Source organism: Ylistrum balloti, unplaced genomic scaffold (assembly GCF_031769215.1).
Source record: "Ylistrum balloti isolate Yb309-2 unplaced genomic scaffold, AGI_CSIRO_Ybal_v1 Utg371000, whole genome shotgun sequence".
Taxonomy (NCBI): Eukaryota; Metazoa; Mollusca; class Bivalvia; order Pectinida; family Pectinidae; genus Ylistrum; species Ylistrum balloti.
The window spans coordinates 1,711,635-1,731,783 of NW_026782558.1; the positions used below are offsets into that span (position 1 = coordinate 1,711,635).

Sequence of the window (20,149 nt, forward strand, 5' to 3'; positions counted from 1 at the left end):
AAATTGTGAAAGTAGCGTTCTAATACGTCACAGATTTTTATGTTAACATTCCTTACTGTAGAAATTGTGAAAGTAGCGTTCTGATACGTCACGGAATTTTATGTTAACATTCCTTACTGTAGACAATGTGAAAGTAGCGTTCTAATACGTCACAGATTTTTATGTTAACATTGCTGTAGAAATTGTGAAAGTAGCGTTCTAATACGTCACAGATAGTTATGTTAACATTCCTTACTGTAGAAATTGTGAAAGTAGCGTAATACTCACAGATAACTGTACGTCACAGATTTTTATTAACATTACTGTAAAAATTGTGAAATTTTTGTAGTAGCATACGTCACTAATACGTCACAGATTTTTATTAACATTCCTTACTGTAGAAATTGTGAAAGTAGCGTTCTAATACGTCACAGATTTTTTATATAAACATCCCTTACTGTAGAAATTATGAAATTAGCGTTCTAATACGTCACATATTTTTATATTAACATTCCTTACTGAAGAAATTGTGAAAGTAGTGTTCTAATACGTCACATATTTTTATGTTAACTGTAGCGTTCTAATACGTCACAGATTTTTTATTACAACATTCCTTACTGTAAAAATTGTGAAAGTAGCGTTCTAATACGTCACAGATTTTTTATTAACATTCCTTACTGAAGAAATTGTGAAAGTAGCGTTCTAATACGTGAAGATTTTTATTACAACATACCTTACTGTAAAAATTGTGAATGTAGCGTTCTAATACGTCACAGATTGTTATGTAAACATTCCTTATTGTACAGATTGTGAAATCGGCGATTTAATATGTCACAAATTGTAATGTCACCATTCCTGCTCAAAGTTTTGAAATTAATGTTCTAATACGGCACAGTTTTCCATCATTATTCCTTGCAGTACAAATTGTAAAATCGGCATTCCCATACAACACGGATATTTAAGTCATCATTTCTTATTGCAAAAATTGTGAAATTGGCGTTCTGAAGTTGATCGATTCCTCACCATCTTGTACTCACATTGCTTAGTTGACAGATGAAGATGACAATGTCGTCATCGAAACATCACACTTAAAATTCCTGCTGGTTACGTTACGAGAATTTCTACACTATTCAAAATACCAATCTGAAGGAATTGTTCAGGAAGGAAAAACAATATTTTCCCAAATATGTGTCAACCACTGCCGGGGCAGTACACGCTCTCTTAATTGCGAACAAGCACGTGTAAAAATGTTTACCTATAAATGATAATTGTAACAGTTGTATAATTAGTATACCTCTGCTGCTGTTCTGACTTACTTGTTCAATAATGTTAAAGAGCCAGACCCACTCCTCGACCGATATTATTTTATATAAAAAAAATCATGATTTTCTATTTTTCTCGAGTAGCAAAAGTTGACTAACCCTGTAATACCGCAATTTTAAAGTAAATCGCTACCAATCTAACGTAATAAATAGTTTTAAAAAAGAATTCGAAACGACTCAGTGCTAATTCATAATTATGCGGGAAGTCCTGTCCTCTGACGCATTTGCAAAGAACTGTAAATAAATCTGCCGTCTTCCAACACGGCGTGCGAGGGAAGCGGGACTCTGTGGCGAAAAGAAGGAAGATGGCTGGTTCATACTCTGTATCGCTCTCTGTTTGGCTCTCTCGTGTAGTATCACTCTAAAATCATATTCATAATACTCTTATCATCGAATATTCGCTTTAGATAAATCCATTTCGCGATGTTCTATATGTTCGTTACCGTATCGTAGCCCCCATTTGAGGGTCTCTTTGCAATTAATCGTAGTTTTTCTCGTAATCTGCACGTTTTTGTGTCATATCTAAGCATTGAAAGATGTGATCAATACAAACGTTAGATGATTTCCATACAGGATATATAGAGTATTGATTGCATTTATCGGTAAAATCTCTTTACAAGCGATGTCACATTGACGTACTACTCACCTCTTCCCCCATTTTTTTTTTTTTATTCTGACCGCGTCTGACGTGACTTTTCCTCCTCAATATTCATATCCTGGTGTTGATTAATGAGACTAATTCCGGCACCGATATCTCCGGTACCCTTTCAATTTCAAGTTTGAAACTTTATACAAATCGTTATTTATGTATTATCTATTAGTATACAACAACATTTCCAGACAATGAAATAAGAAAACATATCTATAACGGAGTGGAATTATGCACAAGTCATGCTTGGAAACTACCAGAACTGTGTAATGTATACATATGCATGTTTAGATTCATAACTTTACTGTTTGGTTCAGCATAAACGCTGTACGTGCACTTATAATGGAGGATTGCTTAGGTAACAATACGAGAGAGAGAAAAAAACCTTGTTCAACATGGATTTACTGATTATCAAAGACGATGGCATACAAAGGTGGAAATCAAAGTGTATTTTCTTTACAAAACTTAGACTCAAGTCGTATTTCTATTTGAAATTTTCAATTTTTTTCATCCATAGAGTGGCTTTGTAGATCACCTGTAAATTGTAACGCTTGAATTTTACAATAAAAAGCAAGATTTCTTTAAAAATAAGTCTGTTTGTATTTTTTTTAATCACGGACAGGACAACACAAGTAAAAAATGTCGGTATCAATATATCTATGGTTACTAGAACAATGAAACAAAATTCTAAAAAAATAATGAAAGACTGTTTCAAACCGAGGCTGAAAACAAGCACCTGCTGGATATCAGTTAGGTTGTCATGTAAGTCAAAATTAAGATTACTACAATATATAATGTTAACCTTTTTGTCACATTCAGTTTTGAAAATTGTAATAGGAATACTTGAATCCGTCTTTATTCAAACCACGTACAAAACTTGTGAAAGAAGAGTTTAAAATTGTGTTCGAACAAGGATTGTCATCTGGGAGTTAGGAATGGGGAATCAAGACATCTTGTAAATATTGTGGTGATATTCCGTGCATTTGTTAATGTCACGATATATTTTTTGTTCTTCTTGCAGCTAGAGTTTCCCAACCATGATATTTGTAGTGAGTGTAGCGCGTCGGGCAAGCCTTTTAGACATACCACGTGCGATTTATTTTAATCACACATATTATCAGTCATAAAATTGTGACACGAAAGTTTTTGTGCCAACGGCGGAAAACAAGATGGCGGACATAGCAACAAATAATCTCAGCCACCAAGACTTTATCACGTGTGCAGAAATTAAGCGTTTGGCTGTCCGGAAAAAGACAATCATGAACTAGCTAGGCCCAGTAAATACAATATTCAAGGAAGGAAGAGCTCTTTAAACTTTAGATTGAATAGATGTTGTCGGGAAATATTTTGTTACGTTTATTTACCGCATTGAAATACATCAAGAGCGAAGGCCTGAAATAATGTTAGCTGCTCCTCATTGTACCTATTCAAGTAGATCTTTTAGATTGTTGTGTGCACGTTACATACATTATGTCCATATTATTTAAAAGAATGAATAAATTAAATATAAATAATAATTCATGATTTTCAATTAACGTTAGTTTTAATGTTAAGAAGAATTTTGAGACTGTTGTTTACTTTTTCATGTATGTTTTAAGTATGATGTGTCTATGATACACCGTCTTAGAAAGTAAGTCCTCTGTGTTAATATGACGTCTTATCTGTTTTTGTTTTTTTTTTATCATTTTATCTTATTTCTGAAAAGTATAGAGAGGGTGATTTTTGTTACGGTTCCTAGAAAATTTATTTACTTTCATTAGGATTAAATGTTATGATCCGTTCTTAGTAATTGTGCTGTCTGTGGTGGGTTTCATGTAAGTTACATATAATTAAGTACTGTGTGCAGAAGTGGTTCGATAACAGATACCCCTGGGTAACCCTGAATTTAGAGTGACAATCCTATTTTCTAACTCTTTGCATTCTCTCCAAAGATAATTTGAAAACGAACCAGCGTATTTCCATCAATACCATACTTCTTGAGTTTTGTGAAAGACTATGGTGCCAGAACCTTAACCGCTTTCCGCGATCTCTATTGCTGAATACTGAATTATATATATATAACCAATAAACCACTGGCTGTAGAAACGTCTGGGATAAAATTACACCGATATTGAGTTATAACAGAACTTCCAATCAAGTGATTGGGAATACGATTTTTCTCGTTATTTTACTCAAACAAGAAGTCGAGATGGTCTAAAATACAAATAATGATAATAATATCTTTTATTTATCCAGGGTTGCATATTTAGACAAGTCTAGTTTACAATACGGCCCTGCCGTAAAATATATACACATATCACAGAAAGATGTCATAAAATACATAAACAATGAATATTAATTAATTATTAGATACAATGTAGAACAAACATTATTACCATACATAGTTGGCTAAGATATATTAAAATGTCATCGAAATATTGTAACTGTAAGATACATCAAAACAGGCGTAAAATATATTCACAGATATCAATGATTGTTGCAAAGCTAAAATCTAAAATTTTGAGAAGAGCTCCTGTAGATATTTACGTTTGAAAACAACCACACTACAAGAATTTCTAATATTTTCACTGATACCTTTTAGTAAGACTGAGCAAGTATATACAAATGAGCTTTTAACAAAAACACCACTAGTTTAACTAACATCTTTGTAAAGTGCATTTATGTACGTTTGTTTCCAACTACCGAACATCAAACTCCCCTAATTGTGTATGACAAGGGATTTCTTCCTAATTACGCAGTATGTTGACCACCATGACGATTCCCCGTAATCGTTTCCTTCTTTAACTTTCATCTCTCGAAAACCTTATCAGTCAAAAGTTATCCTCTTTCACAGGAATCGTGAGATTGGAAATCTACCAAATCCTGAATCCGCCATTTTGCTACGAATACATTAATTTTTCAGCAACGAGTACTTTATGGAAACTCCATACGTACATATCAATACAATGTACTGATGATTGGGTTTTTATATTAAAACATTCATAACAGAAAATAAACTCCCCCCCCTGCTCTGTGTTTTTTTGTTGCATTTTTCTAAAAGTTCCATCGAAATTTAGTAAAATACCGAGGTAATTCAATTCGTTTACAATTTCTAAATGACAACCATTATATTTCAGTGTTTCATTATTTCCCATTATATCACCATTTCGAAACACTGGTTGTTTTACTGGTATTAACCGTTAAATCCCCCTTTTTGTATCTGTTTTATAATAATTTTGCATATCCTGAAAGCCTTGTGACATTTTTGAAAATATTGCAATGTTAAAGTCTGAATTTCTATATAAGGACAGTTTTCAATTGAAAATTACATATCACAATTATTAACATATGAAGAAAAGAATAAAGGAGATAAAGTGTCCTTTGAAACAATCCAACTTCTTCATTAAAACAATAAGACAATGAGCCATTATGCTTTACACAGCATTTAACACTATACATAGCGGCCTGACTACTTTAACAATTTTCTGTCGATACCTATTGTGATTGATTTAAACCATAGTTTCTGATGAAAGACGAAAAACGTCTTATTATAATCAATAAAAAACAACATACTAGTTTCATACTTCTGAAAGGGCGGTTAATTAGTGACTGAAATGCAATTATAGATTCAAAAGTAGATTTTTCTTGAAAAGAGATTGACCATCATTTGTTTAATAATATTTTTTATCAAGTACCATCAACCTATTATTAAGAATTGATGTGAAAAGTTTACCCAGAGTAATATCCTTATGGTCTTCTATACCTTTCGTGTCTCCTGTCGTGAACACAGGTACGATATCACCTTTTGACGTCATAATAGTAATGCTATCAGACCGTGATCACACACCTTATTTGTGTTCAATTTGTTCGTTGCACATATGATCTTTGCCTTTGTTATATTTCAACATTAAATTCTTCAAGGAGTAAATTTGAAAAGTTTTCACAACCATCTTTCAAAAAATGATTCACATGATCATTAATGTTTGGTCATATCATTGAAAAAATCAAGTACGTTTAGATAAAAGTTTACACCTTTTCTGATTCCTGAAATGTTTATGGAAATTCTGAAGATTGTATTTTCTCATTCTTTTCTTGTTAATCAGGCTGATACGGTTTTCGTGGCTTTCATTGGAGTGTAAAGAGAATCTTTACTAGATCATCGGTCCTTACCGTAATTATATGTATACATCGATTATAGGTCCTTACCGTAATTATATGTATACATCGATTATAGGTCCTTATCGTAATTACATGTATACATCGATTATAGGTCCTTACCGTAATTATATGTATACATCGATCATCGGTCCTTATCGTAATTATATGTATACATCGATTATAAGTCCTTACCGTAATTATATGTATACATCGATTATAGGCCCTTACCGTAATTACATGTATACATCGATTATAGGTCCTTACCGTAATTATATGTATACATCGATCATCGGTCCTTACCGTAATTATATGTATACACCTTACCGTAATTATATGTATACATCGATCATCGGTCCTTACTGTAATTATATGTATACATCGATCATTGGTCCTTACCGTAATTACGTGTATAGGACTACATCGATCATCGGTCCTTATCGTAATTACGTGTATACATCGATCATTGGTCCTTACCGTAATTACGTGTATACATCGATCATTGGTCCTTACCGTAATTACATGTATACATCGATCATTGGTCCTTACCGTATTTACGTTGGTCCTTACCATAATTACCTCTATACATCGATCGTTGGTCCTTACCGTATTTACATGTATTCATCGATCACTGGCCCTTACCGTATTACGTTGGTCCTTACCGTAATTACGTGTATACATCGATCATTGGTCCTTGCCGTAATTTCTGCTATTCTGTAGGATATGATTTTTATCACTTGCCATGTAATTCGGTATATCAGAAAACTACAATCATGTAGCTGTATAAGAGACGCTGAACGCGTTAATATTACTAATACATGTTCTACTCTCTAAGATGAAAGTTTACCGTAGTAACACGAAACATTAACTTTCAGTATAAAGGGCCATCCAAGATTTTTTTTATCTTTGTTCCCGGTTGATAAACACTTTTACAGAAAAAATACAATGACTTTCTTTTCTTCCTGTTGTTTTATATCAAAACAGTACAGACATTCGAAAGTGATTTTCAATCCTTCATAATATTTATGAAAAAAAAATCGATAATATAAATCAGGGACGTATATGACAGATACATCCCTGTATAAATCAAATGAACATGTATTGCGATCGTTACCCGTGATAAGTTGAGCAAATGGAACAACCCAGCTGATGACTGTTTGCGCATGACCCGGAACTATTGGCTTCAGCGCTGTAAAGAATTAGACCTAGCACTTGTTGAAACGCCGGTGAACAGGGAACATGGCCTCGCCGAGTAAAGTGGATATGCTGTCCCTTTTGAGGGATTCTCTCGACTACGAGGGTTCAACGAAATCTCACGTGTTTGTTGTGATGGGAGCGTCGGTAAGTGTGCCTATTTGCGAGAAATTCTTCATAAATATCGCTTGTGCGTCACTTGTTCTTATCGCACGCACATTTGTTTACATTTTTACTTTCATGAGCGGTGACAAACCAGGATGTCAGATAGTTGAGGAGTTTTTCTCGAGTTTTTAGTGTACATAGAAATACACTCCGAGCAAAATAATCACATTCCATGCAATTTTCAATCGATAAATTTACATGTTAGTTTGCATCTGTTGTATTTAACAAAGCCTATTTGCACGCACGATAAACTTTGCAACAGTGACTGTGACACGGCAATTTCTTACCTCGGTAAAACTGTTCCACGATTCTAACAAAGTAATAATTACCTGTGATGTTGCTATATTGCTTTTGGAAGTACATTTTCTTAATTATAGATCAAACGAACTTTCCTAGTGTTTTTCCTGATAAATAGCTGTACCTGTGTGCGTGTATTTGTATCTCAAGCGCAGGAATGTAAAAATGTATGGGCTTGTTACATTGATTCGTTTGTCATATCCTGGTTGAAATTTGACCCCAAAAGTTCATTGTAGGTAATATGAAATGTATCCTTGTTGATACTCAACACTAGTTTTTTCCTTCAGGCACATGTTAGTTACATGTAGATTTTTCTGAAACACAGATCTATTCTATAATTTATCTGTAATAATTTATACTTGACTATGATAACAACAAACAATATGCTGCTTAATTTGCTGAAGATATTAAAAATAATTTCAGACAAGGATTTTTGTAAAAAAAAACAAAACAAAACAAATACAAAAAAACATCAAATCCATAGAAAAAGCCAAGCAAAAAGATTTGTTCTGTTAATGAAAAATCTGAAAACAGATTTTTAAATGGAATTGGGATAAGCCTTTTGTCAAACTCCTTGCTTCATGGACAGTGGAGCCCTGGCTGGGTCCCTCAAAACTGAAATTGATCCCTTCATTTTACCATTTTCTTTTAATTCTATATTAGTGAACAATTTAAGTGTGAATATTTTTTATGGGTGTAGGTAGTAGAGCCGTTCGTACGAGGGTTTTTGAGTTGTAGGTTCCATTGCTCTTCAGCTGGATACCAGGGAATATGCAGGGTGATTGAGTAGTGGAGAAATTCATGTCAGAAAGAACAATCACAGCAGCGTCAGATTATGTACTTCAGTTTATTTAGTTTCGTCTACCGGTTTCACCCTCTCTAGGCTTCTTCAGGACCGGGATTCATCAGAATCATAGTCCTGAAGAAGCTCAGAGAGGATGAAACTGGTAGATGGTCCTAAATAAGTTAAAGTACCTGTTTTGATGCTGTTGTGATTGATATTTCTGACAATATTTATTTGTAATACATATCCATGTAAGTAATGTTATACTTCTAGTGATGTCATGATACTGTCGTTACACTTGTGGTTTGTTGACAAACACCAGGAAGTTCAGTAGTGGTGTGGTATACATAGGTAGAGAAACTCCTTGCTGCAGACTTTTTAGCATCTTTACATCACAAACAAATGAGCATGTTGCCAGACATGTTTAATGCTGAAAACTTGCAAAGTTGAATTCTTAAGGACCATATCAAAAGCTTCGAGGAATATGAGGTATTCGAGTAATCAGAGGTTGGTTATAGACTATCAAGTTATAGATCTTTTGTGAATGCAAGGTGTCTGTGAATGCCTAGTGTCCATGAATGTCCTGTGTCTGTGAACGCTAAGTGTCTGTGAATGTCCTGTGTCTGTGAATGGCCTGTGTCTGTGAATGTCCTGTATCTGTGAATGTCCAGTGTCTGTAAATGTCCTGTGTCTGTGAATGTCCAGTGTCTGTGAATGTCTAGAGTTTGTGAATGTCCAGTGTCTGTGAATGCTCTGAATGTCCCGTGTCTGTGAATGGCCTGTGTCTGTGAATGTCCTGTGTCTTTGAATGTCCAGTGTCTGTGAATGTCTAGAGTTTGTGAATGTCCAGTGTCTGTGAATGTCTAGAGTTTGTGAATGTCCAGTGTCTGTGAATGTCCAGTGTCTGTGAATGCTCTGAATGTCCCGTGTCTGTGAATGTCCTGTGTCTTTGAATGTCCAGTGTCTGTGAATGTCTAGAGTTTGTGAATGTCCAGTGAATGTCCTGTGTCTGTGAATGTCCTGTGCCTATGAACGCCCAGTGTCTGTGAATGTCTAGAGTCTATGAATGCTCTGATTGTCCTGTGTCTGTGAACGCTCAGTGTCCATGAACATGCAGTGTCCAGGAATGCTCCAGTGTCCATAAATGAGGAATACAATACTGTGTTTTTTGATCTATTCTATTGATTGATGTGCTGAAGTTTTCACATCTATTTCAATGTCTGGAATTTTACTGAAGAGACACACAGCACTGTTTATGTATAGCAAAAATTTAATTAAATGATCACTGCTTTGATATTGTCTTATTCTGACAAGTCAAGTAATAATGCAAATGTTGATCGAGGTTTATATCATATCATTTTGTTATTGTTGTATGTTTTATTAACAGACCCATGTAGAGAATGATCTTGGGAAGTCAAGCTTCCACTAAATATGTGCCGTTCTGTAATTTTGTTATGCATGAAACAAACTTCCGTTTGTACAACTTTTGATTTTTCTATATATTTTATTCTACGATACAAATTTATTTGAAATGTCCTGAAAAACAGTCATATTTTGTAGCAGATGGGTGTAGACATATAATCATACCACTGTTGATCCCATAATTCTCTGCTGTCTTGTCAGACACCTGTACAAATAGAGGGTGAAAATACCACAATTATGAATTCATAGGGATGGAGATGAAAATGAGTTTTAGGGATTAGGGGTTTTAGAAGAATGACAGGTTGAGGAATCTGAGGGTAAATAACAAGATTGGGACCAGTCAATGAGTCAGGCGAATATAGAGGGTATTCAAGGAAGAAATAGGATCTTTACTGTATGTAAAAATGTTCTTGTCTATATATTGGGTTAACTACATATTACTCGGTGGATGTAGGTAAGATATGTATATGCAGTTACCCCAAGGTAAATACACCTTGATGAATGTACATAACATAAATGACTGTCCTTATATTTACAATTGATAGCCACAGACTTTCATTAAACATTTAAGAAATAAATTGCCATATACACGTCATTAAAACAACAGGAAGTTTAATTGAACTACCATATGATACTGAAAGCAGTAGAGGCATGGTCCTACTGTGCTATCATTGATGATGTCATGACAACGAAGTAATTTCAATTTATGACTGCATCTGTGGTACAGCCTACATTTTGACTGTTTTATGTTCTCACTGTAGGAAACAACAGACAGACTATTTCAGTTTATGACTGGGGCCGTAGTATAGCCTACATTTTGACTGTTTTATGTTCTCACTGTAGGAAACAACAGGCAGACTATTTCAGTTTATGACTGGGGCCGTAGTATAGCCTACATTTTGACTGTTTTATGTTCTCACTGTAGGAAACAACAGACAGACTATTTCAGTGTATGACTGGGGCCTTAGTATAGCCTACATTTTGACTGTTTTATGTTCTCACTGTAGGAAACAACAGACAGACTATTTCAGTTTATGACTGGGGCCGTAGTACAGCCTACATTTTGACTGTTTTATGTTCACGCTGTAGGAAACAACAGACAGACTATTTCAGTGTATGACTGGGGCTGTAGTACAGCCTACATTTTGACTGTTTTATGTTCACGCTGTAGGAAACAACAGACAGACTATTTCAGTGTATGACTGGGGCCATAGTACAGCCTACATTTTGACGGTTATATGTTCACGCTGTAGGAAACAACAGATAGACTATTTCAGTTTATGACTGGGGCTGTAGTACAGGCTACAATTTGACTGCTATTTACCACAGTTGAGAAAATGCTGTTGATGTTATGAGCTGTTGCATCCTTAACTGTTATGCTGGTAAATGGCACCAGTTAACACAGGATTAGGTAACTGTAATCTAATTATCGGTGTCACAACTACTGGTACACATGGATAATTAGTCTTTGCATTTGATCCAGTTTTGCGAGAAAATGATCTCACAGTGTCACTATATTGGTGTTCTCCCACTCTATACTTGGTACACTCTTCATTTTGTCGATGTAACCTCGTGTTTGAGATATGTTGTCCTTTTTTCTGAAGAAAGCTTGAAATCACACTATTTTTAGCAAGGTTTTCTCCTTGGTCAAGCTGAACAATCAATAGATCATTATAGCTAAGGAACGAAAACAGACATCTGAAACTAATGCCTATTTGGGTGTAAAAATTCAAAGTTTGTCTATATTTGCTGCCCATCTTTTACTGGTGTCGGTGGCCACAACTTAAAGATAAAAATCTATCATAAATGCAAGGTAGATATTGAGAAACTAGACAAGCATTATGTATGGTAGATATTGAGACACTAGACAAGCATTATGTGTGGTAGATATTGAGACACTAGACAAGCATTATGTGTGGTAGATATTGAGACACTAGACAAGCATTATGTATGGTAGATATTGAGACACTAGACAAGCATTATGTGTGGTAGATATTGAGACACTAGACAAGCATTATGTGTGGTAGATATTGAGACACTAGACAAGCATTATGTGTGGTAGATATTGAGACACTAGACAAGCATTATGTGTGGTAGATATTGAGACACTAGACAAGCATTATGTGTGGTAGATATTGAGAAACTAAACAAGCATTATGTATGCTAATTGGATAGGGACAGAACCAGAGAAGAGTGTAAGCTTATGAATGTCAATTAAGGGCTTTTCATTCCTTTTATTTATTATTTTCAATTTTTACATTTGTTGTTTATGGGTCGAAAGCATAGATAAAAAATAGTGTAACTTTTCCTCAGACTAAGAATTATGTGTGGTAATGATCTCAATTTGTATACACCACTCGTTGTTACTACAGTGGGAGCAGTTCATGGGTGAAGTTAGATTATAGTAATGATACAATTGCTACGATTTTGTGTATAATAACGTACATGTACATCGTACCTAACTTCAGATATAAAAGGCTGGATTTAGCTATCAATTAACTTCAGATAATAAAACTGGTGTAACTGCTATCTCAGACTGTTGTCGTCATCCATGAAGTTCGAATATCTTTCAGACAGCTTAGAGAGTTTCAAACTAGGAAAGTTCTAAAAGGTTAATGATGAGTCCTGAAATTATTTACATAACATACAAATATAGCTTCAATCCAAATTCATTGCTTGCATAGCTTGATTTTTTTGTTTTAAGCATTGAAGTACATACACATTAATCTTCTCAGCAACTGGAAACATCTTAATAAAATGAGATGAAAGGGACAGAAAATAGCTTTAGATACATAAATAGTTTAAACTTCATATAGGTATATGAATATAAACTTTATTTATTTTACAAGAAGTAGGAAACAAGTTATTTCAACTTTTACTAATCACTCTTGTTGACTTGGATGTTAACGTGCGAGGGGTCTTATTGTGGGAGGAAACCAGAGTAGCTGGAGAAAACCCACATGGTCAGGCAGGTGACCTCTTACCTTTTCATGTCCGTTCCAGGATTCGAACCCTGGACGGGTAAGTGAAAAGCGAGTGCCTTACCACTGCGCCACCCAACCACTTAAACTTCAAATACATCAAGTTAAACATTTTTCTCACCAGTACTAGTTTGTAACTTTGATGATAGATTGAATTTTGGTTACCAGGGATTTTCGGGACACAGAGTATGAGCTCTTGACCTTGCTATTTCTGTTGAAACTCACTTGACTTTGTAGATCATGTTACATCTCTTTGTATTTGGATTCATTAAAATTTTGGAACTGTTCTGGATTCACCCTGAAAAAAAAATTCTACCAAAAATACTGAGTTATATTTGGTGGTGCTTAAGTATATTCAAAGTTATGATATTACAATAATTAGAGATAGCTCATATTTGAAGGTGTTGTATCTGCAGGTTTGGGGGAAAAAAGCCCAGTAAATAATTGTATTATGAAATGGAAAGCATGGTTTACCGTCTGTAAAACCATATACTATTACTCTAACCTGTCAGGTGTGTCATTACAGATCTGTAACACTTGTCTCGGGGAATGTGATCTGATCTCATTTAATATTGTAATGCTATGTAAGTGGATTACAAAGGCTGTCACTTAACTCAATATGGAAAAGTTCTGTTGCCTGGCTAGTTCTATATTGAACTAGTCTATTTTGAAATCAGACTGTCACCTGGCAAGCTAAGTCTGTATTGAAATCAGACTGTTGCCTGGATAGTCTGTATTGAAATACTGTTGCCTGGCTAGTCTATATTGAAATACTGTTGCCTGGCTAGTCTGTATTGAAATACTGTTGCCTGGCTAGTCTGTATTGAAAGACTGTTGCCTGGCTAGTCTATATTGAAATACTGTTGCCTGGCCAGGTGTGACCATCAAAAAAACTGTTATCCTTTCCCTTACCTGATCTTGCTGCAGACCTCACGACTTTACCCTAAACTGGGTCATACAAGGTGGGAAGTAGCCAGGGATGTGTTACACGTTTTACAACACAAAATACATATACCTGTTACATGTCAATGCTATGCCCTACTAAACTTACATGGCTGTTGTGTCACATTTCTCTACAGCTTATCTCAATCAGCTGCTTAAATGTCACACATACAGCGTAATACTAGCAGTAATTATAAGATAGATTTGGAGATTTTTTTTAACAGTCACACTGATTCAGACTGTTTTATAAGTAATCAAATTCATACATATGTAATTCTGTAAAAGCATTGTTTTGAATAAGCCTCCGTATATGGTTTGAAATTGATTTAATTCTGATTAAGGTGTTGAAAGCGCTGGTGATCAGAAAAAAAGTCAATATTTGTTCAGATTTTAATTTCTGGTGGTTATATCACTGAACCATATACAAAAGGCCCACCATACACTATCTGAAGCAAATAGGGTAAAGTGCCTTGCTTAAGGACAAAATTAAACCACAACACAGAAGGATATGAGTTATAGCATATTGACCTATAGCAACACCCTAGATAGGGATTAAACACTTCCCCTCGCATCTTATACAAACTGAGCTACAAAATGTAGATTACACATACACCACAACCCCAGTCTAATAGAAAATTCCTTGTTGTTGCCTTTGTTGTTAATTACTTTGTTAATTGAAATTTGTTTAATTTTTAGGTAATGTGTTGAATTGATTTGTTGGTTAATGGTTTGGAATCTCTTTTGGGTGTGGGGGAGGGGGGGGGGGGGGGGGGCGTGTCCTGGTGATATTATTTTAAGTTTCACTTGTGAAACTTGGGTTTAGTTATAACGAAGTATAATTTAATATGGGATGTCAACAAATGTAGCATGATTGTAGACTATTAATTTCTTAACCCTGATCTTAAATATTTAACTTGTGTCAAATTTTAATGGAAAGATAATAGGTATATTGTCAACTTTGTGTACATATACGATTACCACCTCCTGGTATGCAGGTATACGTTTACCGGTAAAATAACATATATTTCCTTCCACTTAAGTCTAGCAACATTCCTGAAAGTGCTATCTTTATTCTTAATTACTTAACTATCGGAGTTGAGTTAAACATTGCCACTTAATAAAAATTAGTAGGGAATATTACACACTGGTGATTTTTAAAAAAAAACTATTTGCAGTATTAGAGATACTTTAAAATGTACATTTTAAATGTCTTATATATGACAGGTGAATTTAAAACTATGGTGGCAAAAGAAGGCCAATTTTATGCAAAGGCAAAACAAAAAACAAAACAAAAAAAAGTGGGCAACTGTTTCTTTTTATACAGCTGAAATCAGGGGCTACAACCATATAATTACAGAGTTATGGCCCTTAGCTAACACATGGTGTATTTTTGCTTGTATCCAAACTTAGATAATGAAACTTGATGTACATTTGTTATACTAAGACAATGTGCAGTGTACCAAAGTGAGATCCTGCAATCCCTTAATTACAGAGTTATTGCCCTTTATTCAAACTGACATACCCTGATCCTCTTTTACACATCAATATTTATATATATTGTGCCAATAGTATTGTCATTATTTTGCACATAATATTAAACCAGCTTGGAGTTCTGCAGTACAGAACATGTAAAATACTATTAACTATGAGGCTTTTGTGGCTTAATCTTTTCCAAGTCAAAAAGATGTTTTCACGGGCTTTAAATTACATGTACAAGTAAACAAGGTAATTTAACATGAATCTAACCAAATGTTGGTCAGGTTTAGCTTTGCGTGCAACATAGATGCAGAGAAGACATAGGCGTGACTTTTCTGGCGAAGGCAACGCCAGTTGCAATATATGTGTTATACTCGGACTTTTTCCTTAATTACCAAACCCAGTTTATAGTTATTTACAAACAAGACCATAGCATATGTTTTCAATTGAATGGTTTTGGCCCATTCTTGATGGTTAATTGAACTTAATTTTCAAGCCCATGTTAAAAATACAAGGTGTATTACGTTTAAGCTTGATCCATGTTGAGCTTAATTTCTCTCCAAGTACATGTACAAGTTATACCTTGTTTAGTATCGCAACACACATTTCAGACTCTGAATTTCTCTTGCAATTTGAGTTTTTGAACTTTGTTATTTGAATGCTCTTCGGTAATGTTTTGCTTAAAGTTCGCTGTTGATCTTTTTCGCCAAGTTCACGTGCTGTCATAATTGCCAAACATGGAATGTATACTTATGTCCATATTTGGAATACTGAATTTCACCCAACAGTTTACAAATTACTTTGACCTTTAAAATTTGTACAATGTTAAAAGTATTTTGTTTAGTTCTATTACGGAAATGGTACAAGTGTTAAGCTGACCCAACCAGGGCTCTCACACCCCATTTTGGGACTGGGGCCCGGGGCCCTTAGAATTGGGAAAAATAATGGTGTTTTCCTTAGAATTGGGAGAACTTGGGGTCTAAATTGGGGAAAAAAGATACTATTTTGCATTGGGAATTGGGCCGAATATCGGCCCCAAATCTGGCAGATCGAGAGCCCTGCCAACTTTGCCCAATCATGCATTATTAGCCAGTGATCATGGAACTACAGGCAAATTTGGTGATTTTGCAAAATTTAAACTGGTATGTGTTCTTAGTGTCTTTTGGGAGAAAAAAGATCATTATTTATATAAAATATTTGAGCAGCCAAGGATTTTTTGCTTTATTTATTTCAAACATTAATTTGTTTCATTTTACCTATACCAGGAAATATCATAATTTCAATTTGTATCTAAGGTTTGGAAAATGCTGTTTTGTACCATGTAACATATTGCGTTAGACTGCATGTTTTGCATGCTAGAATCTGATTACCTAGTTCTTGCACTAAATCTCTATCGGAGACAGGTTCCGAATAACTGTACATAGTCAGAAATTCCAGCAAAGTATTAGTTAGTTCAGAAGAGAAAAGAATGATAGATATGGTAAATGATCATTAAATTTGAATGCCTTTATTTGTTTAAATTCCAGCAAAGTATTAGTTACTTCAGAGGAGAAATGAATGATAGATATGGTAAATGATCATTAAATTTGAATGCCTTTATTTGTTTAAATTATACATTTCCAAATTTTTCACAAATTTAAATCCTGTATAATGATATATGGGCTTTATTTCTACAGTAGTGAAAATGGACCTGTGTATCACAATTAAAGGTTTTTTATTTTCTGTTTTAGGGGGACCTGGCAAAAAAGAAGATCTACCCAACTTTATGGTAAGTGTTCAGTTTGTTATCATTAAGTACAAAAACTACAGGAGTTTGGTCAATGATTTGAGGTTTTTTAATGTAAAACCAATTTTCATGAGGTAATACTTACCATAACTTTAGTATGCAAATATGGTACCTACACCCATCTTTGTATCCCAAAAACAAAAGATTCAAAAATCCCGCCCTCCCTACGACCATGAGCCTTCACGTCATGAACATAGAGTTATTTCCCTTCCTCTTAGCCTTTATGTAGCACCCGTAGAGGGGCAGTCAGGCAGATAGGAAGAGGGGAGGATAGGGTGGGACTCCATAAAGTTATGGTAAGTATTACCTCATGAAAATTGGTTTTACATTAAAAAACCTCAATTTCATTTCAGTAATAATTACCATAACTTTAGTATGCGAATTCGTCTTACCGTAGTGGTGACTAGCAGCCAGGCAGCCCATCTAGCACACTAAACTTGGTAGGGAGGGGGGACAGAGTGCATAGAATAAGAAGGGGCAACCTCCCCGTGACCGAGCAGGTAAACCACGTGCCGCCGAACGGAAAAGACGAGCCCCGGGGCTAACGGGGGGGGGCACAGCCACAGACTGTGCAACCACCAGAGGTCCCAAAGAATACAAACCTTCTGAGTGGGAAGCCAGGGATCTCAGATAAAAATCTGTAAATGTATCCCTGCCCCGCCAGAAGGCAGCAGACATGACCTCCTGAAAGGAGGACCTATTAAGAAGGGCCCAGGATGCAGCGAGGGCCCTTACCTCATGAGCCCGCACTCTCACCCTCGCCCGAGCCTGGTCATCAGAATGCTCATAAGCATACTTAATGACCTGGCATACCCACCTAGACACCGACTGGGAGGAGATGTCTCGCTGTCCCTGTTTGATAGGCAAAAACAGACGGGATCTGGAGCCCCGCCCCCCCCTGGTTTTATCGAGATAAAACCTAAGAGCCCTACAGGGACAAAGCAATCTATCCCTCTCCTCCGAGCTAGTCAAAGCCGGAATCTTGATGGGATCGGGCGAGAACCCCGGGACTTGATTCTTCGCAAGGAAGGAAGGATCAGTTAAAAGAGTAACGGCAGCGTAGCCTCTGGACCAACGAAGGCAGGAAGGAAGTGACGACAGGGCGTGCACTTCACTCCTCCTACGTCCAGAGGCCAGAGCCAAAAGGAAGACTGTCTTAAAAGTTAGAAACTTCAAAGAGGCAGACTCCATAGGCTCGTAAGGTGACCTCGTCAGGGAATCTAGCACCAATGCTAAATTCCACTGCGGGGCCAGCTGCCGAACTCTGGGTCTATCCAAAGCGAAGCCTCTGATTAGGGCAGAAAGAGATGAGGAAGAACCTATCTCCTTCCTGCCGTAAAAAGCCAAGACACTGGCAATTGCTGTCCTATAGCCAGCAATAGTGCCAGGTGCCAGATTGCGGTCCCTAAACAGAGAGAGTAGGAAATCCGCAATCAGCTGAACAGAGGCTTCGAATGGATCAACCTCCCTGCCGACACACCAATCACAGAAGATCTTCCATCTGGACTGGTAGACGGCAGAAGAGGAAGCCCTGATAGATCGCGCGATGCGATCTGACACCTCTCGAGAAAAGCCTGCCTTGGCGAGGCTTCCAGAGATAGCCTCCACGCGTGAAGGTGGAGGATCTCTGGTCGAGAGTGTGTCGTCCTGGACCGAGGCTGACGCAGGAGATTCGGTCTGGTGGGGAGAGCCAGTGGCTCCTCCACCAGAAACGACAAGAGCTCCGGAAACCAAGGCTGCCTCGGCCACAGGGGGGCTATCAGAAGTAAGGAGCAGTGATGCTCCCTGAACTTCTGAAGCACCCTGCCCACCAGGTTGAAGGGAGGGAATGCATAAGCATGCATCCCGTCCCAGTCCAGAGAAAGGGCGTCCACAGCCCAAGCCTTCGGATCTGGGACCGGAGAGACGAAGGTTGGCAGCTGATTGTTCAGAGAAGTGGCAAACAGATCTATCAAAGGTCTGTCCCACACCTGACAAATTCCCCGGAAGACCGAGGGACACAGCTGCCATTCCATCAACACCGGTTGGCGGCGCCTGGAGAGGGTATCCGCCAACACATTCAGCCTGCCCGGAAGATGCTTGACCGTAATGGACAATTGCATCTCCTGACAGAGAAGAAGGATGCGGATGGAGAGGGCACACAGGACATGAGACCTGGTGCCCCCTTGTCTCTCCAGATACGCGACAACTGTAGAGTTGTCGGTAGCCACACAAATCGCCTTGGACTGCAGGAATCCCCGAAAGGATTGCAGTGCCAAAAGAACTGCCCTCATCTCGAGCACGTTGATGTGCTCCGAGAGCTGATCCCCAGACCACTCCCCCGAGCGACAATGGCCGTCGAGGTAAGCTCCCCATCCTGTCATGGAAGCATCCGTGAACAGGGTCATAGAGGGGACAGGCTTGGTCAGAGGAACCCCGCGGAGAACATTCTCCCGAATGGTCCACCAGCGAGCGAACTCCCTGACCGACTGAGTGAGAGTTATCCAGGCCTCCCACTTCCTGGATGACGGAACCCAGTTGGACAGGAGGAACATCTGGAGAGGTCTGATGTGAAGTCTCCCTAGGGGGACCACATCTGCCAGGGCGTTGAGATACCCCAGAAAACTGAGGAACCAACGTACCTGGACCTGCGACCGTTCGATGAAGGACAGAGCTAGAGCCCTGGCCTTCTCGAACTTCTCCACCGGTGGTAGGGCTATGCCCAGAACCGTATCGAAACGATTCCCCAGGAAGACAAAGTCCTGAGATGGGGAAACCTCTGACTTCTCTCTGGAAGGAATGAAGCCGACTCTGAGTAAGACTTTCAGGACCAGCCTGGTATCCTTCACTAACGATTCCCTCACCCTGTGAAGCATGAGGGAGTCGTCGAAATAGATGTGGACGTCTATTCCGCGAGAGTGAAGGAATCCCACGACTACCTGCAGCAGCTTGGTGAACACCAAGGGAGCTGTCGTCAGCCCGAAGGGCATGGCCCGGAATTGGAAGACCTTGCCGTTGCACGTGAAACGGAGGAACTTC

The 20,149-nt window shown here is 37.3% G+C and overlaps 1 protein-coding gene across 2 annotated transcripts in view; it reads left to right on the top strand.

The window, feature by feature from the left end:
- The first annotated feature begins 7,323 nt into the window (after window positions 1-7,323).
- Window positions 7,324-20,149, top strand: part of LOC132559957 (glucose-6-phosphate 1-dehydrogenase X-like) — a 50,111-nt gene continuing 37,285 nt past the window's right edge. For both annotated transcript variants that reach the window (XM_060224593.1, XM_060224594.1), the window contains exons 1-2: window positions 7,324-7,425; window positions 17,076-17,113. In XM_060224593.1, coding sequence (XP_060080576.1) covers window positions 7,324-7,425; window positions 17,076-17,113 — 140 coding nt within the window. The remainder of the gene's footprint in view (window positions 7,426-17,075; window positions 17,114-20,149) is intronic.